This window comes from Calliphora vicina, chromosome 5 (assembly GCF_958450345.1).
Source record: "Calliphora vicina chromosome 5, idCalVici1.1, whole genome shotgun sequence".
In the NCBI taxonomy this organism is placed as follows: Eukaryota; Metazoa; Arthropoda; class Insecta; order Diptera; family Calliphoridae; genus Calliphora; species Calliphora vicina.
In genome coordinates, this window is record NC_088784.1 from 2495628 (window position 1) to 2521468 (window position 25841).

The 25841-nt window shown below is 29.5% G+C and overlaps 4 protein-coding genes across 4 annotated transcripts; 3 read left to right on the plus strand and 1 right to left on the minus strand.

The window, feature by feature from the left end:
- The first annotated feature begins 729 nt into the window (after window positions 1–729).
- pAbp (poly(A) binding protein) lies at window positions 730–12557 on the plus strand. The gene is made up of 4 exons (XM_065510531.1): window positions 730–926; window positions 1554–1895; window positions 9255–10733; window positions 10796–12557. The coding sequence occupies exons 2-4, from the start codon at window positions 1703–1705 to the stop codon at window positions 11053–11055; spliced, it is 1932 nt and encodes a 643-aa protein (XP_065366603.1). The 5' UTR covers window positions 730–926; window positions 1554–1702; the 3' UTR covers window positions 11056–12557.
- Window positions 12558–15834: 3277 nt separating this feature from the next.
- Window positions 15835–16769, plus strand: EMRE (Essential MCU regulator). The gene is made up of 2 exons (XM_065511342.1): window positions 15835–15849; window positions 15915–16769. Exon 2 carries the CDS (start codon window positions 15937–15939, stop codon window positions 16228–16230), a length of 294 nt encoding a protein of 97 aa, XP_065367414.1. The 5' UTR covers window positions 15835–15849; window positions 15915–15936; the 3' UTR covers window positions 16231–16769.
- A 1964-nt stretch (window positions 16770–18733) lies between these two features.
- Window positions 18734–20453, plus strand: LOC135962104 (gustatory receptor 10a-like). Its single transcript, XM_065513846.1, has 2 exons — window positions 18734–19839; window positions 20292–20453. The coding sequence occupies exons 1-2, from the start codon at window positions 18763–18765 to the stop codon at window positions 20451–20453; spliced, it is 1239 nt and encodes a 412-aa protein (XP_065369918.1). The 5' UTR covers window positions 18734–18762.
- Window positions 20333–23771, minus strand: LOC135962103 (glycerol kinase). The gene is made up of 8 exons (XM_065513844.1): window positions 23505–23771; window positions 23284–23412; window positions 23086–23215; window positions 22799–23013; window positions 22509–22721; window positions 21990–22435; window positions 21296–21657; window positions 20333–21218 (listed from the first exon to the last, which is right to left on the minus strand). The coding sequence occupies exons 1-8, from the start codon at window positions 23574–23576 to the stop codon at window positions 21001–21003; spliced, it is 1785 nt and encodes a 594-aa protein (XP_065369916.1). The 5' UTR covers window positions 23577–23771; the 3' UTR covers window positions 20333–21000.
- Window positions 23772–25841: the final 2070 nt, after the last annotated feature.

Here is a 25841-nt window from a genome sequence, read left to right on the forward strand (position 1 = left end):
AACCCATATACACCTGACTGTTCTTATTTATTTGCAAATAAAATATCTAAATTAGTACTGCATACTTTAGGGAGCTTTTTTATTACAGTTGACTGGTCTCCAAAAAAATTTCCGAGTTTTAACTGGATTTTTTGAATTTTTTTCTTTACAAACCATCTCCTGAAAATTTCGAATCGAATAAAAAAAATCAGCCAATGACTTAAGGTATGGAATTTATTCTTGGGGAATTAGTTTATTTCTTAATTAAGAATAAAGTTTTAGCAAAGCACAAATTAGATTAACCGATATTTAGCGTTTAACAAAATCATTATTGAATTTTATTTTTCTTAAATAAGTTTTCTGAAAAAACGCTAAAAAGAATAATTTTATTTAAAATGGTGTGGCAATGCCACATATAACACTTATTGTTTTTGATGACACAACTTTTCCCGTGCATAGTAAATGCATAAGTAGAAAAGAGATAACAATAGAGTTGTTTAACATTCCATGGTAATGCCACATGTTTTGATTATGAAATATTTAATTTAATTAATTTTATACAAAGCATTATTTGCATTTTAAAATGAAAAATTATAATTACAAACACAATAAACTTTGTGAATTGCTTAAATTATACATGATTTGCAGCAGCTTTATATTAAAATAAGTGCCAGCACTTCATATTTTAATATATAATCTGGCAACTTTTCTTCATTAATGGACGTATTTTTTTTTGTTGGAAATTTTCATCGAATTTTCTCTTTCATTTCTAACCGACCGTTAAACGAGTCGAGTCCGTTTTGGTGAGCGGTCGTGAGTTGAAGAACACGGCTTATCACATTTTTTTGTGAAATTAAAAAAAATAAAAAAACCCAAAAAAAATATAAAAATAAAAAATTAACAAAAAAAATTGTAAAAAGTAGCAAAAATCGAAAAAGTGTAAAAACGTAAGTTAAAATAAAATGTGAACTGAACAATGATTGCAAAATTTTTTCATGCACAAAAGAAAAAACGTGGTGTGGCTCTTCTATAAAAAAACGAGTGAATGCAATAGATGCATAGAAAACTGAATGTGATGAAAAGAGAAAGAATTTTTGTTGGGAAATTCCATTGAAAAAAATGTTAATATTGTAATATTAATCTAGTTTTGGTGTTGAAGATAAAGTACAGAATTAATACAAATATAAGAAAAAGTTTTGAATTAAATATTTCATAAGGAAAAAACACGCCTAAAAATTCATATAACTGTAGTAGTGTGATATTTTTTCTCCCTTTTGTTCTCGAAATTCTACTCTTTAAAGATTCTCACATTCCAATGAAAAGAACTCAAAAAAACTCACTCAATTTTTTTTTTTAGCTAGAGTTGCCATTGTTGATGTGTTTTTGTGGCTTTGAAAGTGCTATTATTGAGTTTGTTCGCATACTGATCGTTTATTTTCCAATAAAAAATAGTAAAAACTAGTATGCAAACGAACAGATCCACTGTTGTATGATCTTTACTTAATATTTTATACCTATATATTATTTATAATACATATTAATAATAACATTATTTGTTTTTATTTTCTTTGCAGTTTCTTTTGAGTTTTTCCTTTGTGTAGATTTTTTATACATCGTAAAGTATTTCTTAATTCATCAAATTAAGAGGAACAAGTCTTTGTAAGATTTCCTTTTTTTGATAAAGAGAGAAAACTATTTTATATACCTTACTTTTCTACAAGAAATGAACACGGGTGGTCCTAACTATCAAATGGCTTCCCTTTACGTTGGTGATTTGCATCAGGATATTAATGAAGCTGGACTTTTTGAGAAATTCTCTGATGCTGGTCCAGTATTATCCATTCGAGTATGTCGCGACATCATAACTCGTCGTTCTTTAGGCTATGCCTACGTTAACTTCCAGCAACCAGCTGATGGTAAGTTTATTTACATATCTATACATATTATTTTACATATTTTATTGATCGATAGCGTTTAAAAAAGTCTGGACTCAATTACTTTTGTTTTGTAGTTTTTAAATTTATTCTTCTGGTTTATCTGTAAACGTTGCATTTTTTTTTGCCATATGTATATGAATTAAAGTATGACTGCACTCTTATTGTGTTCATTTTGTTACTCTATTTAGTAAATGAAAAAGGAGAATTCCCCTCATTAAATACCAAACGTATGACTAATTATTTTTGTAAGAAAATAATTTGCTTAAACAAAGGGACACACTGTTATGAGCTTAAATTATATTTTGTTACATTTTAAAATTAATTTGTTTGGTAAACAATATTGAAACCATAATATTAATTTACATCACTCGTGATTCATTTATTGTTTCACTTCAGGTGTTATTACTATGTATTATTGTTATTTTGGCCATTTAGGCTTAATATTATAATTAATAAATGAAATCGTAAACAGGTATCTCCTAAAAGAATAATTCCATAGGGCTTGAATTGCCAATTACTATAGATAAGTATATTTTTTTTATTAAATTTTTTTTATGTACTACCTATATGGATTATCAAAAATCGGTGTTAAGCTATTTTATTTTTCTAAGGAGCCGTTATCGAAAAGCGTCTGCATAATATTTTTTCTCGTTCAAGATGTTTTTATCTCCGACACATAAAAATACTACTCTTATTACAGTATAACTTCGAAACCATAAGTAAGCGGGGAAAATAATTTACAGCATTAGTCTAAGAATCTGAAGTACTGTTAATAGGGATTAGAGTTGTAAATTTATGACGATTTCGTTCCAAGTTATTGGACAATAAATGCATTACCGTGAATGCATTTTTGTTTTTAATCATTTTATAAATAAAAAATAGAAACTGTTCAGTTCTCGAGCTATTGTAGATGTTGTATGTCATCTGCTTTTACAATAGTTGTACAACTATTTTTGGTATTTTCTATTTAAAAATTAGGTACTACTTATACAACATTTTTACCTATATTTATAAAATTTCGTATGATGCATACATAGGGATGAATAAGCTGAAAACTCCCCATTGTTCTGTAAATCGAAGCCGAGTAAAATATTTTGTCAGTTTACACGTTTTACTATCGAGTAAACAAAACAGCTGCAGTGTACAAAATCATGCGATTTTCAGAACATCAATTTGTCTCTAAGCTCCCTGTATTGAATATTTTTTTAATTCATTATTTTAAAAACAAAAGAATCAATTACCAGAAATGTTTGATTCTTTACCGGAATCATTTTACGATTCTAAAGGTTTAAGCTGCTCTACACAAAGCAAAATACGATAACACATACTTTCAGTTGATACTACCTCTATATATGAAAAGAAACTGGAATTTATTTTTCTTATGACAATGACAAAACATTTGTATCTACCTCATTATTTCCGTTCATTTATTGTTAGCTAGACACATTTAAATCGAATCTTTTGTCGTCTAGTAACAATTTTTTTTTTTGTGAAAAAGGGGGAAAAGAAACACATGTTTTTTGTTTTGATAGTTCTTTGAAAAGAAGAGCGCACAGCAGAACAAACAACATATTCGTTTTTCGTTTTCTTTTCCGTCTCTCTTTTCTCTAATCAAATCGAATAATTTTGAGTGTTTTGCATTAAGGTGGTTGTATTTGAAGAAATATGTACACATTTTTATACTCTGTAGCTACAGAAGAAGTAAAGATACGTTTTAACAAATATTTTATTGCAGAGGGTTTATTTCCAGCATTTTTCGTTTGTACTTATGGCTGATGAAATGATGAGTATTTGATTATTTTAGGTTAATTGTATTTGTGTGTGTTAGTGTGTGTGGATTATTTAATTTTTTGCACACGTTTTTATTTCCTAACACATTTCAAGTCTATTTTTGTTAATTTTATGTTTCGTATTTATTTTTTCCAAATTGAAATGTATTTCAATTTGAAACTGGTTTCACTTCTTATTTATTTTTGTTTGACGGTTTAATACAAACGTGGCATATGCTGCTTACTTGCTTGCATTCATTCATTCATATACCTACTTATTTTATTATTTCATTTCTTATACCAGTTTCTTATATTTATTTATTTATTTACATGTAGGTACTTCGTTCGTACATATGTATCTACACATAGGTATAATTTCTTTTTTCAATAGAATTCATTTTACAGTAATAACTACAAATACACACGTATTTTTTTGTTATAAATTCATTACAAGTTGCCAAGGCCATTTCAAATGCTTATAGAGTAGAGTAGTGTTTTAATTTTCATTATTTCTTTGTTGATTTCGAAAAAAATTAATTTAAATAACTGCGCATTTTTAAAATATTTTGTTTATTTATTTTATCTGCGTTTTTTATTTTGTTATTTCTTTTTATTAAGCTTGTAACTTTCACCTTTTTGTTTCTTCTTTTTTTATTTATTATTTTTGGGAGGTCATTGCCTTTCTTTGGAATGCTAAAATGTTTATTCATTATTCATGTAATATAAAAGTGAATGTACTCTTCTGTTTTTTCAATTTATTTTATTGTGTTTTTGCTGAGTGTGAGAAAGTTTTATTTTATAATAAATGTATTATTGCCACTTGTACGCATTCCAACACGTGCATTTGTTTGCTTATCGCGTTTATAGGAACATAAGCCGTGATAATTTCAAAAAATGTTTAACCATTTCTCCAGCGATTAAATTTAAAATGTAATCTTAGAATATTGAAAAGGGATTAATTAGATTAAAAACTTTAGGAGACTGAGTATCTCTTAAACTATTTTATCTCTTAGTGCAGTTTTTATATATAAATTTGTCATTCTACATTTTTCATTTGCACGACCCCATCTGGATCAACACAGTTCGAAAACCCCAAATAACTTAAAAATACATTATTTATGCATCGATATACACCCTATATTCCCGCTTAGGTTGCTATTTAAATTCGAGAAAATTGACCCACAAATGTCAGATATAAGCAATAAAACCACGGCTACCTCGGTTTTCTACCTATTTTTAATCCCTATCTCGATTACTAATTGATTAACATAGAAAATATGGATATCGATTTTTCAATCTTTATCCTCCTAATGTATACTACATTGGTGTAGATTCGACTTCTACCCAAATAGCTCTCTTACTTATTATTTTCTAAAATTATAATTTGCTTCCAAAATACCTATTACATATCCAACTTCTACCCATTGATTGGTTAGATTTATTCCATTTTTAACCTATTAAGATTCATAGTTGCTAGCTAAATCATTAGCCTGACTTACCATGTCATTATTTCATATTTCCTGAAAAGTTACAAATGTCGCAAACAAAAATAGTTTTAGCAGTCCGTTTCCAAAAAGTTCTATTTGCAACTTCTACCCATTGATTGGTTAGATTTTTTCCATTTTTAACCGATTAAGATTCATTGTTGCTAGATAAATCATTAGCTTGACTTACCATGTCATTATTTCATATTTCCTGAAAATGACAGAAGTAGAAAAGTTACAAATATAACAAAGAAAATGGTTGAAAGAGTTTTATATACAAAAAGTTATATTTGCAACTTCTACCCATTGATTAGTTAGATTTATTCCATTTTTAACCGATTAAGATTCATTGTTGCTATATAAATCATTAGCTTGACTTACCATGTCATTATTTAATATTTCTTGAAAATGGCAGAAGTAGAAAAGTTACAAATGTCCCAAACAAAAATAGTTAGAGATCCATTTAGTACCTACGTTTCCAAAAGTTCTGTTTGCAACTTCTACCCATTGATTGGTTAGATTTATTCCATTTTTAACCGATTAAGATTCATTGTTGCTATATAAATCATTAGCTTGACTTACCATGTCATTATTTAATATTTCCTGAAAATGACAGAAGTAGAAAAGTTACAAATCTCGCAAACAATAATAGTTAGATATACTTTTAGTAAGTTTCCAAAAATATCTATTTGCAACTTCTACCCATTGATTAGTTAAATTTTTTTTCCATTTTTAACCGATTAAGATTCATAGTTGCCAGATTAATCATATGCTTGACTTACCATGTCATTATTTAATATTTCTTGAAAATGACAGATGTAGAAAAGTTACAAATATAACAAAGAAAATGGTTGAAAGAGTTTTATATACAAAGAGTTCTGTTTGCAACTTCTACCCATTGATTGGTTAGATTTATTCCATTTTTAACCGATTAAGATTCATTGTTGCTAGATAAATCATAAGCTTGACTTACCATGTCATTATTTCATATTTCCTGAAAATGACAGAAGTAGAAAAGTTACAAATGTCCCAAACAAAAATGGTTTAACAGTCTGTTTCCAAAAAGTTCTATTTGCAACTTCTACCCATTGATTGGTTAGATTTACTCCATTTTTAACCGATTAAGATTCATTGTTGCTAGATAAATCATTAGCTTGACTTACCATGTCATTGTTTAATATTTCCTGAAAATGACAGAAGTAGAAAAGTTACAAATGTCCCAAACAAAAATAATTAGAGATTCTTTTAGTACCTACCTTTCCAAAAGTTCTGTTTGCAACTTCTACCCATTGATTGGTTAGATTTATTCCATTTTTAACCGATTAAGATTCATAGTTGCTATATAAATCATAAGCTTGACTTACCATGTCATTATTTAATATTTCCTGAAAATGACAGAAGTAGAAAAGTTACAAATATCACAAACAAAATGGTTGAAAGAGTTTTTTAAGCGAAGAGTTCTATTTGCAACTTCTACCCATTGATTGGCTAGATTGTTTTCCATTTTTAACCGATTAAGATTCATTGTTGCTAAATAAACCATTAGCTTGACTTACCATGTCATTGTTTAATATTCCTGAAAATGGCAGAAGTAGAAAAGTTACAAATGTCCCAAACAAAAATAGTTAGATCCTTTTTGTACCTAGTACCGTTTCCAAAAGTTCTGTTTGCAACTTCTACCCATTGATTGGTTAGATTTATTCCATTTTTAACCGATTAAGATTCATTGTTGCTAGATAAATCATTAACTTGACTTACCATGTCATTATTTAATATTTCCTGAAAATGACAGAAGTAGAAAAGTTACAAATATAACAAAGAAAATGGTTGAAAGAGTTTTATATACAAAAAGTTATATTTGCAACTTCTACCCATTGATTAGTTAGATTTATTCCATTTTTAACCGATTAAGATTCATTGTTGCTATATAAATCATTAGCTTGACTTACCATGTCATTATTTAATATTTCTTGAAAATGGCAGAAGTAGAAAAGTTACAAATGTCCCAAACAAAAATAGTTAGAGATCCATTTAGTACCTACGTTTCCAAAAGTTCTGTTTGCAACTTCTACCCATTGATTGGTTAGATTTATTCCATTTTTAACCGATTAAGATTCATTGTTGCTATATAAATCATTAGCTTGACTTACCATGTCATTATTTAATATTTCCTGAAAATGACAGAAGTAGAAAAGTTACAAATCTCGCAAACAATAATAGTTAGATATACTTTTAGTAAGTTTCCAAAAATATCTATTTGCAACTTCTACCCATTGATCAGTTAAATTTTTTTTCCATTTTTAACCGATTAAGATTCATAGTTGCCAGATTAATCATATGCTTGACTTACCATGTCATTATTTAATATTTCTTGAAAATGACAGATGTAGAAAAGTTACAAATATAACAAAGAAAATGGTTGAAAGAGTTTTATATACAAAGAGTTCTGTTTGCAACTTCTACCCATTGATTGGTTAGATTTATTCCATTTTTAACCGATTAAGATTCATTGTTGCTAGATAAATCATAAGCTTGACTTACCATGTCATTATTTCATATTTCCTGAAAATGACAGAAGTAGAAAAGTTACAAATGTCCCAAACAAAAATGGTTTAACAGTCTGTTTCCAAAAAGTTCTATTTGCAACTTCTACCCATTGATTGGTTAGATTTACTCCATTTTTAACCGATTAAGATTCATTGTTGCTAGATAAATCATTAGCTTGACTTACCATGTCATTGTTTAATATTTCCTGAAAATGACAGAAGTAGAAAAGTTACAAATGTCCCAAACAAAAATAATTAGAGATTCTTTTAGTACCTACCTTTCCAAAAGTTCTGTTTGCAACTTCTACCCATTGATTGGTTAGATTTATTCCATTTTTAACCGATTAAGATTCATAGTTGCTATATAAATCATAAGCTTGACTTACCATGTCATTATTTAATATTTCCTGAAAATGACAGAAGTAGAAAAGTTACAAATATCACAAACAAAATGGTTGAAAGAGTTTTTTAAGCGAAGAGTTCTATTTGCAACTTCTACCCATTGATTGGCTAGATTGTTTTCCATTTTTAACCGATTAAGATTCATTGTTGCTAAATAAACCATTAGCTTGACTTACCATGTCATTGTTTAATATTCCTGAAAATGGCAGAAGTAGAAAAGTTACAAATGTCCCAAACAAAAATAGTTAGATCCTTTTTGTACCTAGTACCGTTTCCAAAAGTTCTGTTTGCAACTTCTACCCATTGATTGGTTAGATTTATTCCATTTTTAACCGATTAAGATTCATTGTTGCTAGATAAATCATTAACTTGACTTACCATGTCATTATTTAATATTTCCTGAAAATGACAGAAGTAGAAAAGTTACAAATGTCCCAAACAAAAATAGTTTAACAGTCTGTTTCCAAAAAGTTCTATTTGCAACTTCTACCCATTGATTGGTTAGATTTATTCTATTTTTAACCGATTAAGATTCATAGTTGCTATATAAATCATAAGCTTGACTTACCATGTCATTATTTAATGTTTCCAGAAAATGGCAGAAGTAGAAAAGTTACAAATGTCCCAAACAAAAATAGTTAGAGATCCTTTTAGTACCTACGTTTCCAAAAGTTCTGTTTGCAACTTCTACCCATTGATTGGTTAGATTTATTCCATTTTTAACCGATTAAGATTCATTGTTGCTAGATAAATCATTAGCTTGACTTACCATGTCATTATTTCATATTTCCTGAAAATGACAGAAGTAGAAAAGTTACAAATGTCCCAATATTTAGAGATTCTTTTAGTACGTTACCAAAAAAAATAAATAGCTTGACTTACCATGTAATTTTTTCATATAACTTGAACATTACAGAAGTTGAAAAGTTTCAGTTTATCATTTCAAATGTTCTCCTTTTAACCGTATAAGATTAATTAAGAAAGTTATTATATTATCAATGTTGAAATCGGATTGTCTCCAAACAAGTTCCAGAGGAATCTCAGACAAAAGTATTAAAAACCACATTACAAACTTGACTTAGCTTAGCTTATTTTAATTAACAATATATTTAATCGTTTTTGTTTTTATTTTTTTAGCTGAGCGTGCTTTGGATACCATGAATTTTGATTTAATCGGTGATAAACCCATTCGCATTATGTGGTCTCAGCGTGATCCCTCATTGCGTCGTTCCGGTGTTGGTAATGTTTTCATCAAAAACTTGGACAAGAGCATTGATAACAAAGCCATTTATGATACTTTCTCGGCATTTGGTAATATTTTGAGCTGCAAAGTAGCTACAGACGATAAGTGTCAATCCAAGGGTTACGGTTTTGTACATTTCGAAACTGAAGAGGCCGCCAATAAGGCCATTGCCAAAGTGAACGGTATGTTGTTGAACGGTAAGAAAGTTTACGTTGGCAAATTCATTCCCCGCAAGGAACGCGAGAAGGAGCTCGGCGAAAAGGCTAAATTGTTCACTAACGTCTACGTTAAGAACTTCCCCGATGACGTTAACGATGAGAAATTGAAGGAAATGTTTGAGCCTTACGGTAAAATCACCAGCTACAAGGTCATGACCAAAGACGATGGTAAGAGCAAGTGTTTCGGCTTTGTTGCCTTTGAGACTACTGAGGCTGCTGAAGCCGCCGTCGAAGCCCTCAATGCTAAGGACATGGGTGAGGGTAAGACCTTGTATGTTGCTCGTGCCCAAAAGAAGGCCGAACGCCAACAGGAACTTAAACGTAAGTTCGAAGAATTGAAAAAGAAACGCCAAGATTCCGTATACGGTGTCAATTTGTACGTCAAGAATTTGGATGACACCATCGATGACGAACGTTTGCGCAAGGAATTCTCTTTGTATGGTACAATTACATCCGCCAAGGTAATGACTGATGAAGAAGGCCGCTCTAAAGGCTTTGGCTTCGTCTGCTTTGTGGCTCCCAATGAAGCTACTTGTGCTGTCACCGAATTGAATGGTCGCGTTATGGGCTCGAAACCTTTGTATGTTGCCTTGGCCCAACGCAAAGAAGTGCGCAAGGCTCACCTTGCCTCTCAGTACATGCGTCACATGGGTGGTATGCGTATGCAACAACTTGGTCAAATATTCCAACATAATGCTGCTGGTGGTTTCTTCGTGCCCACCATGGGACCCGGTCAACGTTTCTTGGGTCCACAAGTGCCTACACAAATGCGTAACACACCACGCTGGGCTGCTCATGTGCCTCGCCCAGCTCAGGCTGGTGCCGCTCCCGCTGCCGGAGGCTTCCAAAATGCCGCCATGGCTCCCGCTGGTACTGCTCAGTACCGCCCACAAGCTGCTGGTGGTGCTCGTGGTCAACCACAAGCTGTTCAAGGAGCTCATGCTGCCGCTGCCAACACCATGCGCAATAGCGGTGCTCGTGCTATCACTGGACAACAATCTATTCCAGCTCCCAATATTGCTTTGGCTGGTCCTCATTTGCCAGCAAATGCTGCTCAACAGCGTGCTGCCAACTACAAGTACAACACCAATGTACGCAACCCAACAGTGCAACAAGTCCCAGCACCTCAACCCGTCCCACAGATGCATCAAAAGGGTAAGTTATTTTTATAGTGAAAGATGTAGGAAAATAATACTAATTTTATGTTTTCATTGCAGGACCCGAAAAACTTTTGGCTTCTTTGTTGGCAAATGCTACAGCACAAGAGCAAAAACAGATTTTGGGCGAACGTTTGTATCCAATGATCGAACGTATGCATCCATCTTTGGCCGGTAAGATCACTGGCATGTTGCTGGAAATCGAAAATTCCGAACTCTTGCACATGATTGAAGATCCTGAGGCCCTTAAAGCCAAGGTTGAAGAAGCCGTCGCTGTGTTGCAAGTTCACAACGTTCGTGAAACTGTGCCTACCAATTAAACAAAGGAAAAACTTGAAAGAAACCAAAAAAAAGATTTAAAATTATAAAAACAACAACTACAGCCAACATAATTAAACAAAAAGTTTAGTAGCAAAACACTAACTAACAACAAAAAACACTTTTTTAAAGCAACAAAGCTCAGCAAACTTCAAACATATTTTTTGCATTTTTTTGTATTTTCATTTCAATCATCCATCATCATACAGCTTTAAAATATTTTCTTCTGTTTTTATTTTTTTGCAGTTTAATTTTCAATTCAATTTATTCAAAAGTCCCAAGCAAGTTTCACAAGAAAAACAAACAAACAAATTGGTCATGCTCAGCCTTTCAATGGAATTTTCAAGTTCAGGCTGCTGCAGTACACTTCTTCTTTATTACTACACTAAATTCGAACTATACTTGATTTAATTTTAAATTAATTTTCATATTCTTGAATAAATTTTAATTTGTCCTTCATTTATAACTTGCTGAGTTTTAACAAAACAAATGTTTATTTTGTTTTTATCCTTTCAACATCATTTATGAAAAGAATTTTTTAAATTAAAAAATAAGAAAAAAAAATCAACAAAAAAATCGAAAAAATAAAAACTTTAAAAAATTGAAAACAAAATATGAAAATGCATAAAAAATATTAAAAAAGAACAAAACAACAACAACCACAAAGAAGAAAAATTAAATAAAACGATTGTTTGCTACTTGAAACAAAAAATTTATTAAAAGAAAGAAAAAAAACATAAAAACCCTTACAAAAAAATCGTAAAATTTTATTAAAAAATTTAAATAAAAAGTAACAACCTCAGAAGGTTTAAAAATATATATAAAAATCACAAAAAAAAATTAAAAACATTTTTGAAAAAATCCAAATAAAAATCAGCAAAAAATTTGCAAAATTTAAAAAAAAAAGTTAAAAAGAAACAAAAACGAACACCTTTTTGAAAAAGAATGAAAAATACAAAAATGTAGCTGCTTTTTTAAACAACACCACAACAGAACACAACCAACCATCCATCATCTTTCTTTTAGCTTTTTTTGTTTTTTTTTTTAATGTTAAAAGTTTTTCATCAACTTGAAAATGTTTTATTCACCATCATGTGTGTCTGACATTTTCTTGAAAAATGTTTACTTGTATTTTTATTTTTTTCTAAAAATATTACACCACCACAAAACTACAACAACAACAGAAAATAATAACCATGAAACGAATTGGAATTTTATGTTTAGGCTTTAACATAATCACATTACAATTTTTATTTTATTTATAATATTGTATTTTTTTTTTTTCAAATATCTTAAACTTATTTCTTTTCTTTTTTTTATTATTAAATTACAATATACATACATATATACATATGCTAACAAAAAATTATCTGAAATATTTATAAATTCTATATATATATTCTATATATTATAAATGCATTATTGAAATCCCATTGAAGACACACATTTTTTAATAAAAATAAAAAATAAAAATATATATATAAAATTCCACTTCGGCAGAAAATGAATGATGTTTTTATTTCATTGAATGAATTTGTGTAAAACGAATGGAAAACGAAATGAAGGCCAATACATACCACCGATCATATAAGAAACCTCTATTCGATGCTACACATATAAGTAAATATGTAAACTGGGGGGTTATTATGTAATTCGAAACGAAACACTTTCGAAATACAGTGCACAGTGTAAGATTTATCCATTCTAGGGAGACAAAATTAAATATCTTGGAAAAAAAATTAATTTTGGTACAAGGTGTTACTAGGCCAATATATTGTCCAAAAAATGGGCGAAATTGGACCAAAATTTAAATCTGTATTATTCGCGTTGGATAATCAAAAAGTAAAAAAGCGGCGAGTTTGTTATAAATAAATTGCGAAATTTCAATGATTGTGCTTGACCAGGCAAAAAAAATCACAAAATCACGTTTTATTCGGTTTACCGCTTTCCACCTTAGCTTAAATCTAATATACACATTTTTTACAAAAATTTGTACTTGCTCATAATCAATATCAGAATTAGAACTACATCTACTGCTTATTTTTCCACAAATATGATTTACGGAACGAAATATGATTTAAAGTAGGTACGTACTTCAGACGATCGTTTAAAAATAATTTGGTGATATAGCCTTATATAGAAAAGAATTTATCGATTATAGAATTTTTTTTCTAACTTAACGAAAATAGTAATTTTTTAAATGAAATAGTACTAAAAGAATTTTCTATGTTCTAAAAATAAATTCTGATGATATTAACAGCGAATAAGTTGATCTTCAAAACAAAAAAAGAATCGTTAAAAAATTTCATTCCAATAAAAAGTTACACGCTTTTAAAAATGTACAATTTCGTGTAAGTGTTTTTGTTGATTTCAATTCACTCAAAAATAAAAGTTTAAAGTACCGTTATATTGTTGTTGTTGACAAATTAGGCAAAGTGTTTGCATTTTCTTATTTTATAACAAGTGCTCTTTCATATTTGATAAAAATATTTACTCAAATTGAAACTCAAAAAAACGACTTTTGTCCAGCTAGATTAGCAAAATCTTACACTGTGCAGTGTATAAAGCATACAAATTCGAACGAATTTCTTTTCGAAACGAGTTACATTATAACCTCCATGAATTTGTCCTTTTATTTAAAATTTTTCTGAACGTTATTTGTGATAATAATTTAAGTAACGCCATCTAGTAGTAAGTAGGGAAACAACAAAGCTAACAAGAATACGTACACTTAAGCAACTATGGAACAGCAGCTTACATTTGTGTTATTAGTATTGTGTATTTATGCGTGGACGATCAGCACTATAAAAGAAGTGCACTTGTAAACAAATGTTGAGTCTGCCAGCAGCCGGCGAAGATTTAAGACCTTATTTAGCTGGGTGGGATTTATACCTCTCAGATAAATAATATCCCAAACTCGGAGAATAGAGGTTTATTGTCTCCAATGGGCATATAATACCATTTAATTTAGATTCGCCTTCATAATAAAAACCATTTGGAAATATCGCAATACATCTTCCAGTCAATTCATCGTTGGCAAAGGAACCTTCAAAGTAATTTCCAGTTGATGTGATACAAACACCACTGCCCACACGTTTGTTATCCGCAAATAAGCCCAAATATTTTTCTCCCATAACAGTGCGTAGCCACACTTATGATTGTCCACAAATTCACCAATATAAACGTAATCATTGTGCTGCATATGACCATGTCCATTGAAGAGTCCATTGCGAAAATTACCTTGGTACAGCTCTTTTTCGTTTATGATCGAGGTGTCGTGACCCCAGAATTTACCGTTTTTAAAACTGCCTTGTATAGGCCAACTTTGGGTAAAAACATTCTGAGTACATTTTACCATTTGGATATTCCAAGTGGATTGCCATGCATAACACCATTGGAAAAGTTTCCCTTGACATAGACACTTCCGTAAATCGTATGATTAGACGCATAGTTGTAGTCAATCATGCGAACTTCGGGAATTTTCGATTTTTCACCTACCATAAGTACTGTTTTGATGGTGCTCTCTATTTGATCATACCACAACTCTTTGTCGTGTTTATTTTATGAGATCAACACTAAATTATTTTCGGGAGTTATAATCCGTATGCCATTCTCTTCTTTTTGTAGCCACATGGCGTTCAGAGGTAACGCCGTTATATTTATTTATGTATTATAAAGAATTATTTTTTTTAGAGTATTTGGGGATAAAAAAAATGGAAATGGGAATGAGGGCTGGAAAATATCTGGCAGCAGTGATATCAATGGTCATGTTCAGTGATGCCAAGTGTAGGGAATTTTCCCTTTTTGTAGGGATTTTTTTCCGAAATTTCACATGTAGGGAGAAAGGGAAAGATTTCGTACTTTTGTCGAATTGCATCTTTAATAATTACACCGCTTTAAACTATATAGTGATTCCCTTTTTTACGGTTTTTTACATTTCCTTAAAGTTCTGTATGTGCTAATAATATTTGATAACTACTAGAGTAGTTAAAGTAGTTCATTTGAAGTAGACTCTTGTTTGGTTTTGTGCATTTTTCTGCATACGTACGCCATTTTTGCAGGTCTCTTCGATTTTAATAAGTAAGTTTTTAAGTAATAAATAACATTAAAACATTATGAATTAAAACATAACTGTTGTCCGATTCGTCTTCTGATAATGGCATCACTGGTCATATTATATGAACTCGTTTATCCAAGGCGAATTTATACAAGGTGGAGTCAAACAGCGGATAATTTTCATTTTCGCTTTTTGGTTCTTACAGTTGTCAAAGCTTGTATATTTAAATATCTACATATTCAAGGCGTATTAACAAGGTGAGTGCATAAAATCAGCTGTTTCTTAATTCGCTGTGGTTTTATGTACACTATGTGTCAAACATTGTTTATGTTTACATTTGTTATTGTAAATAACATAGTAATATTTTAATTCGCCTTGATTTTGACATTTAACGTACATTTTAACAAAAACAAATTGCCTGTTGTTTTTGCATTGTTGTATTTGTTGCCGGGACGCACTCACCTTGTTAATACGCCTTGTACATATTCTAATCGTATTAACAAAATATTTATTTTTTACATAAATAAGTAAAGCCCTCACTATACAATTATCTACACTACATTAAGTATTAATACATATTTGTTTAATTTTTCATTTTTGTTTATTGACATTTGTTAAGACCAATTGTTGTATTTGTAGAACTGATAGCACCTTGTATGAATTCGCCTTGCGTTTATCCCAATCATCTGTCGTCTTCTATATTTACAACTTTTTGCATCAATTTTCGTAAAAATTTTGGGTATAAATCATATAAAAGAAGCTTTGAAAAAAATATATAATACGTTTTATATATATATATTTAAGATCAGTGAAATTTCCAATAAAAATGATTATCTCACGGTTTACACAACTGAAAGCTGCAGCATCTGCGACAAATTTTTCAACGATGAGACAACTTGGTGGTCGTACCATTACCGAAATACAAAGGCGTAATGCGACACATTTTCGTAGTGGTGCCTTAAAGCCTAAACCTGAGGAAATGCCATTTGGCATGATGGGTGTTGTGTGTGCTGTAGTACCTGGTCTCTTTATAGGAGCGGCCATAAGTAAAAGTGTAGCGAATTTCCTAGAAGAAAATGATTTGTTTGTGCCCGAGGATGACGATGACGACGAGGATTAAATGACTAATTTTTTGTGGACATACGCGTACACCGTTAATTGCCAAGACAATAGCACAAAATTATTAATGGAGCACAACACTAGTCATATTGTTATATAGTGAATCTTAAGGTGATGTTGTAAAGAATAATTCAAACATGATAAAAATCGCAAAACCAATTCAAGGTTATGTTTATGGTAATATTTTTTTATTTATCTAATCCTTGACTAAATTTGATTTTTTTTATTAATAACATCCTAAAAACTCACGTATAACTATAAAACGAACATACTAATTACTCAAAATCTTTGTTTTCTTTTTGTACTCTTCCCTTTTAAGCATAAATAAAAAATGTTTATCTTTTTGTAATTAAAACACATACTTACATACATAAGTACGATATGTATGTGTGTAAGAAAACCGTTAAGTCTTTCCTTCATTCTTGTTCTCTTTTAAGCTTACTATTCTCAATATAACTGCGAAATTATTGTATTTACTTTAAATTTAAAAACGGATTAAAATCAACGAAATAAATAGTTTATTGATTAATTAAAAAAGAAGTTAAAGTGCATTTTTTTATCTTAATAATTTAAATTCTGATTATAAACTACAATAATAGACAATCTTTTGTGTGTGAACATGTTTTCTCTTGTTTTTAAAGAAACTATAAGTATAATAATAATAATAATGGACATTATTTCATAAATTATGAAATACCTACAATTTTATTAATTTATGCTAAATAACTGAAATTTTGGTGAGACATTTGTAGAAATATGTACATGTAAGTACTTAAATTTATTTAATATAAAATCGTAGAAATTGTTTATAAAACTTAATTCTTCCTTAATACTTATTTGATATGACCTCCATAATTTCTAATAATTGAAGAGTTTCTGTTAGGTAACTATTGAGTTTTTGCAGAGTTTGAATACGATTTTTGGGCAGCATTTCTAAATACATACATAATATGTACATAATACTTATCTGTAATTTGATTAAATATCAAAAACTGTCATCCATGTCAGCGACGTGATTTCGATAGGATCATGGTAGAATCAACCAGGTACAATTGTTAGGGATAGCTGTCAATCAGTTACCTTGTTATGTCAAACTACAGAAATAAAAGAATATTTGAAAATTATTTTTTTTGTCGTTTGCTTTAATTGTTGTCAGTTGTCTTTAGTTTGTATGTATTTGACATTTTAGGGAAATTAAAATTGAGAACATACTTTGTAATAATTGTACCTGATTAGTTCTGCATTGGATGGGATAACATTCTGAAATATAAACTGGCCATAGAATAATTTTAGTCAGAAAATCAATCCATAGCCTATTAGGCTAGATATATTGTATACATATATGTATACTAAAACCTCTTAAAATAAATCGAGGATTATTACAAAATACATTTTGAAAATTGTCAGTATAGCTACTATTAGTTAAAACATAACCAGACTTCGTGTTACTGGGGGTTAGAGTAATTTTATAAAAACAATTTATGTGCTTACAAACGATTATCTATCACTGTATAATGTTGAATAGAGGTGTTCCTGGACTGAAAAATGGTAAGATATTTATTTGGTATTGGGTTCGTCCCATTAATAAAACAATAGTGATAATTTTTTTGCCATTTTGAAATAATTGAGTTTAACATTTTTGTGTTAGTAGACATCTGGAACAAAAGTAATATTTCAATTGATCTTTTGACCAACTTTGTGGAAATAGAATTTCACCAAATTTTGACCACATACTATAAAATCAGTTATGTAGATTATTATGTAAAAAATAAATAATGATGTATATGCTTATATGTACACTATTGTTTAATTGAGGGGACGACTCTCCCAAATCTAACATTAAAATAATTGGTGAAAGAAAAACTTTGTAAAAAAAAATTTAAAAAAATAATTTTTGTAAAAAAAAAACATTTAAAAAAATAATTTTTTTAAAAAAAAATATTTAAAAAAATAATTTTTGTAAAAAAAATATTTAAAAAAATAATTTTGGTAAACAAATAAAATTTTATGAAAAAAAAAAAATGTTAAAAAATAGGAAAATGAAAAATATATTTGTGGGCCGATTTTCTCGATTTTAAATTGGACTATAGGCGATATATTGATGTATCAATCATGTGAGTTAGTTGGTGGTTTTGCAAAGTTGATTTCAACATACTGACGGACATATTGACTCCACTATCTATAACGATACAAAATATATGGAAATTACAAACGGAATGACAAACTTATACCCTTGCCACTCATGATGAAAGTATAATAATAGAATGGAGCAAGTAAATAACAAATTTAATTTATGTATAAAAAACAGAAATCATTCCAATTTGAAACAGCTAATAAGTATGATCATTATTAATATAATTTAATTAAATAAGATTTTCTATTGAACAAAACGCACACACGCAAAAGGCAATGTAATTTCTTATCTTAGTTGTCAGCACGCACTTTGTATCTGGTTAGAAGTGTAAAAGGATTCTTATTGGTTTAATTTTACTCATACGTTAGTTTAGTTTACATCCAACAATATTCGGGCAACATGTTAAAAAAGCCAAGTTTCTGGGAAAAACATAAAGACAATATTTATATATTTGGTCATATTTATGCCACACTATATGGTTTGGTGGTCATTAATTATATACCAAAAATATCTACAAAATCGTTGAAATACTATGTGGCCGTAATTTATAGTCACATAGTCAACATTTTTATAATTGTGATTTTACCAATATATTTTGTCTGGAATATAAATAACTTAGTTGAGACAAAGGATCGTCGTTGGCAGTTGCAATTGCTGGTCAATTTCTCAAATACTCTCATAAAATATTGTACGATTATTATAACGTATATAGCGAACTTTGTTCATTACAAAGCAATACGGTCCATAACGAAACGCAGACAAAGTTTGGAGGATGATTTTAATCAACGCTACAGTGGCACGGAAGTACCGCGTAAACGTTTCGAGTTCATGTTGCTTTTCAAGTTTGGTCTAATTAATGCCATGATGGGCGTACAAATAGCCGAAATATTATATCAATATCATATGGGTTCACATCCAGTGCGGGTATATTTTCAAATCTATACATTTATATTGTGGAATTATACGGAAAATATGGCTGATTACTTTTATTTTATAAATTGTTCAGCCCTCAAATTTATCCGTCAGCTGCAGCAGCAGGTTCATGAAATTCTAAGAGAAAATAAATTATATTATTATTTTAAAATGCGACACCGGCGTCAAGGTACTGTTAATCACTTGTGCTGTTTACTGAGTGATCGTTTGGAATTTATTTCCTCGAGATATCTAGATATTTATCGGCTATACGGGGATAGTGTTAAAATGCATCAGTTTCAAATGCTGGGCTTGATTTTAAATACATTAATAAGTAATTTAACTAACTTATTCACGCTATTCAATTTGCTTTTTAAGCACTCGACAAACGCAGATAATATTCCCGATATTGTATTGAATTTTATATTTGCCATTATATTTTATATTGATACGTATATTGTAACGTTGATTAGTGACAAGATAATAGTGGAAATTGAACGGACACATCGAATTATGAGACAATTTTCGCAGTTACCCATGTTGGATAAGCGATTAGATGAAACGGTATGTAGAATTATCACAACATATACATCCATACAACTATCTATTGAAATTTCTTTACTCATCACATTATATGGAAATCTTTTTATATTCATAAAAAACTAAAATTTCCATACAAAATTTGAATTTAAAACGTTATTTAAATATTGTTTATGAATAAAGTTTTCTATTCCGTTTGTAATTTCTACAGTTTCTAAAAAAAATTGTGAGAAAAAATACTTTACGGGGCTGCAAATTAAAATGGAATGATACCACTCGTGGTGAAGGGTATAATAACTTTTCGAATTAAAATTCATATAAATTCGAAAATTTTCAAAGAAAAATCGAACATTCAATCAATAGTGTAATTCTTTGCTGAAAAATAAAAGTTATCAACATAAAGCGAAGAGTAAAGATATATATTCTTTGCATTGTTTAATAATTAAATGTTTTATTACTTTTTTTCTTTAATATAGAGCGAAAAGTTTTCATTGTTTTTAATTTCATACAATGGTCGTTTTCGGATTTGCGGTTTATTTTATTTGGATCGCCATTTAACATATTTAACAGCAGCCACTGGCTTTTCATATTTTATAACTCTTGTACAATTTGATATCAATTGGAATAATTTAAAATAAAGCCTAATAATAATATACAAATGTTTTTTTTTTCATATTTTCATTTAAATCCTTCTTAAAATTGCTGTCTTTTTTTTTTGATGTTTTTACATACATAACATTTGTGGCGTTAAGACTAAATAATAAATATAAAGTAGTAACATTAAAAGCAATCGTACTTGTAATTTAAGGAGTATCAACAAAAATGAAAGGAACTTTCTTTTTAAAATTTCAATTACATACAAAACTATGAAAATATTTAATTGCCGCCAAGTTGTTTCTTTTATAGTTGTGTTTTGTTTATAAATAAAATAAATTACGTTTCAACACATGACTAGTAGAATAATTTAATAATATATAAAAAGAGAATGTTAAGAAAAATCCTTAATAAAAATGAGGTACAAAAGGAAAAAAATCATAAAAATAAAAATATAACCTAATCAATGTTAAAATTAAAGTAGCATTAAATGTTTAACTTTATCTTTAACACTTGTTTGTACGTTAGAAGCTTAAACTAGATATATAACAAAATGCCTGGTCTTTAACTAATTACAATAGTTTCATTTGTTTAAGTTAGTTTTTGAGTTTGTAAAAAGTTGGCTACAATTAGGAATACAAATGCACTGGTTAAAAATATACTGCCGGGCAATGAACGCCTTAAAGGAAGATTGGCATCACGTTCGCGTTGAGCAAATATAGCTAAATCAGATTCAAAACTTTCATAATTGTCCCAGCTTAAACATTTTCTCACAGCGTACTCCCAACGTTTATATAGAAGAGAACGTCCTGAAAAGAAAAATATTAAAATATATTAAAGTTTAGTGTGATTCTTTATTTGTAATTCGTAATATGTATAGACTTACTGTTGGGAGTAGTAGTAGGACTAAAAACATCTGATGGTGGCATATATGCAATTTGAGCATATGTTGTATTGAGCACTTCCATAGTTATCCCTGCTGCAATCATGGCTCCGAGCCCACTAGGTGATGTTGTCTGAGGCCTCTCTAGTATGATGCCCACAATATCGGCTATATATTGTACAAATATTGAATTTTCCGCATAATCACCGCAGAACACCAGACGTTCTTTCATATTTGACCAATCCCAAGTTTTTGTATCACGTTTGAAAGCTTCCAACACTTCATGTATTTGAAAACCAGTTGCTTCATAAGCTGCCTGTGAAACATTTTCTGCAGTCGTTTGACTGGTTAAACCTAAGAGTATGCTATACGAGTACAAACACGATTTAATTAAATTATTACACTAATTAAAATTTAAACTAAATAAATACTTAAAAAAAAATTATTGAAAAAAAAATTTCTTAATTTTTTTAAAAAAACAAAATTTGATAAAAAAATTGTTGGTCAAAATTAAATTAAAAAAAAATTGGTGAAAATAAAAAATATGGGTGAAAAAAAACGATATTTGCGGTTTTTTCAATTTTAAATAGCAACCTAAGTTGGACTATAATATTGAAACAAATTTAATATTACAAACTTATACCATTACAACTCATGGTGACGGGTATAAAACAAACGAAAAATATTTTTAACTTACCCTCTAGCATCGTAACGCCAATATGGTGCGTATAAACCATGAAAAGCAGGTACAAATGTTATTTCCGATCTTTTTGCGGCCACACCACATTCGGCGTTCAACATACTCGATGAACACGACGATGAAATCATTGAACTTTCACCTAAAAATGTATTTAATACTTCAACCACATTATCGTTAGAGTTGATTTCAGTATTAATGCGTAAACCATCTTTTAGCCAGTTTACCGTGGAACCAGCATTACTGATGGCACCCTCTAGAGCAAAATTAGTTTTTGCCTGTGGACCCAACTTAAATGAAACCAGCGATAATAAACCATTATCAGATTCGACATATTCTTGGCCAGTGTTTAGTAGAACAAAGCAGCTATCATCTATTGAACACACATTTTGACCAGCCTTCAATGAAAGTTGACCCAGCAACGCGGACGGCTGATCGCCTATACACTGAGCCAAAACCAAAAAAAAGCAACACTTGTATTTATATAAATCTATATATAAATGAATAGATGGAACTTACACTGGCTATGGGTATGTTGTTTAAAGGTCCTTCGATAATGTAACCATATATTTCGGAATTGGAACGTATTCTTGGCAGTATATTCATGGGAATTTTGTAAAACTTGCAAATATTTTTATCCCACTGTAATGTGTTGACATTCATTAAACCCGTATATTGAGCATTTGTTATATCGGTGGCATGAACACCACAAATTTCCGAGCCAGTAAAATTCTAAAATGTTTAAATAAATATATTAATCATAGGTATTATATTTTTTAGCTATCATGTATAATAATTATATTACATACCCATAATAACCATGAGTCAATAGTACCAAAACATAATGTGTCCCTTTCTAGAGATTCCTGAACAGTCGCGTTATTTTCCATTAACCATTTTATTTTCAGAGCACTAAAACACGTGCTCAGCGGCAAACCTGTCACAGATCTCAAGTAATTTACATTGCGTTTAAAATTATTAAGCAATGTTTTCAATAACGATGTACAACGACTGTCTGTCCAACCTTTAAAACAAAAGAAACATAATTCAATGTTAAGAATACTTATGTATTTGCCTTATGAAATTAAATACCAACCAATAGCATTGTGTAAAGCTGAACCTGTCTCTCTGTCCCACAAGACTGTGGTGCCTCGCATATTGCAAATTCCCACAGCGATGATGTCATGAGGGCTGATTTCTAATATTACAAGATTTTTATAAGCCACCTTTAAGACATAAAAAAAATTGATGTAATATAACACCGGATATCATATAAATATAAACAGATACATACGTCTATACACTCCACTGTATGTTTCCATATTTCATTTGGATCGTATTCACACCAGCCGGCATTATGGACAATTTGTTTTAATTTCAATTCATGTGAGGTCAAAACTTCAGCATTTTTTGTGGAATAGATCTGGAATTTATTAAACAAAATTAGTTGTCTTCATTTCATCACTCTATGCTAGGCTCCTTCAGCCTATCGACCAGAGAAAACCAAATACTTACCATAAATTTACAGTGCGTATTGCTAATGTTGATGACACCGATTAAGGGCCCAAAATTTCCGTAATTAGACATTTTAGGCCTTTTGCTTATTAGCTGTAATTATTAAGAAAGTGTTCTCTTCTTTGATGAATATAAAGGCAGTTAGTTCAATTTTACGCGTTTAAGAATGCAAAAAAAATCTTTTGATTCATTGATTCTTTTTTCTGCATCGATTGCGTAAAAGTTGAAGAGTGTTTTTTCTGCCTGTTTGGTGTGCGCGTTTTTGCGTTTGTTATATTCTAGTTGGTTTATATTGTTGTTGTTGCTACAATGTTTTGAACAGCTGTTCGATACTTTTTGGAAAAAGTGTTGCCAAGCACGTTCATTGAGATGTTTAGAATGATACGTAAAACAAAGTGTCAAATATTAAGTTTGTTTAGAAGGGAAGTAAGAGAAATGATTAAAAGAAAAGTTAAACTGTCGATTGATTGTTTAAAAGTTGGTTTAAGTTATTCTACCATAAGTGGTAAGTGGTATATAAATTTATCATTCCGTTTGTAATTTTTCATTTTCGACCACATAAAGTATAACCACGACAACCTTTTTGACATATTTTTGATCTATATACATTTGGATTATTAAGTTATAGACAATATAAATATATAATGATAGACATATCAAATACCTTTCCAACGACGTGTATAACGCTAAAGAAATTTGGATCGACAATGGAAAAATATATTTTAAACTGAATTTTTTCACACATTTTTTTACCTAACTGGTGACACAAATTAGTATAAAAATTTTTTGAAACAAAGCTTGATGCAAGGTAAAGGTTCAAGTGATTACAAAGTGATTAAATTTAGGTGAGATGTCTGTATTTAATATTTCTTTTGAATGATTGCATAGAACCAAGTACGATGAATATGCATTGCAGAAAAGATTTTCGAAAATTTTTAATAACGAAATTAAACAGAAATATATTGAACCCGGCGAACTTCGCCTCGCCCCAATTTTAAGGCTTCAGACAAACTTTAGAGTTAAACTAGATTTTTCCCATTTTCCGGCTTTTCCGGAGGGATTTTCCAAAAAGTTCTTCCGTAAAACTTCTCGAAACAAATTAAATAAATAAATAAAAATACGAACAACAGACAAACAATTTTACAGCTGGGCCAGCCGTTTAAAATTAATGCATTATAATGAAACAACTGTACAGATACAACAGTATTTTTTGGTGAAAGAGAAGAGATAGAAAATTATAGCTGATTTTTACAGTGGGTAGATATAACAACTGCACATCGATTTTATGCAAAAAGTGAAAATTTAAAAATTTTCAGTTGACGCTCTATAGTAGATTTCTTATTTATTTCTATATTAAATCTAAAACACTTTAATCTCAAATAATTTTAAACAATAGTGAAATATTTGAATTCCCAGATCATAATTAAAACTGTTCTTGGATGATATTTTTAAGTGCTGCATTATTGGCATTTTAGGCTATTGCCTAAGTCGACAAAATGAATGGGTTCTGAGATCGCCATTGGATGCAACGTTTTCAAAGCATTCGGATGGTATGGGCATCATAGTAGCATATTTTATATTAGATCATGAATAAAACCAGTTTCTTTTTGTCTTCTTAAGTAGGTAGTTATTTATTCTTTCTTTTTTTTGGTGAAAACATACAATTATTATAAATATTTCTTAATACAAGCATTATGTTTTTTATTTGTGGTTTAAATTTATACTAAACATTAAAAATATTTAATATTTTGTTTTTTCATTAAATTATGAAAGTTTTTTGTTTTTTGAAATTAAACTAAAACTTAAAAACAAAAATGAAATAAATTATATTAAGTGAGAAAATTATAAATAAATTAAAGATTTTATTATGGCAGCAAGTTAATTTTAGGATTTTTATTACAAAACAAAATACATATTTTTATACATTCAAGTATTTATTTTTCCATCAATCATGTATGGTTGGTTGTTTAAACAATTTAAAATCACAGCAAAAATGTAGAAAACTCAAATAAAATTACGATAAAATTAATTAAAATAATAAATAACAATACATATATTAAGTACACACTTATACATACATTCAATATAATTTCTTATGATAATACACAAATTAACATTTAAATGTACTACAATGAATTCATTTATTTAAAATATTTTTTTTTTAGTTTTTAACAATATACAATACACTCATATGTATATGCATGTTTGTTTTGTTTTAATTTTTTTGCAATTAGATAAAAATTATTTAACAAAGTTCAAAAATCCAGCCATCTATTCCAAGCAATTTCTACAAAACATTTTTGATACACTGTTTTCTTAAAATACCTACTGGTAATT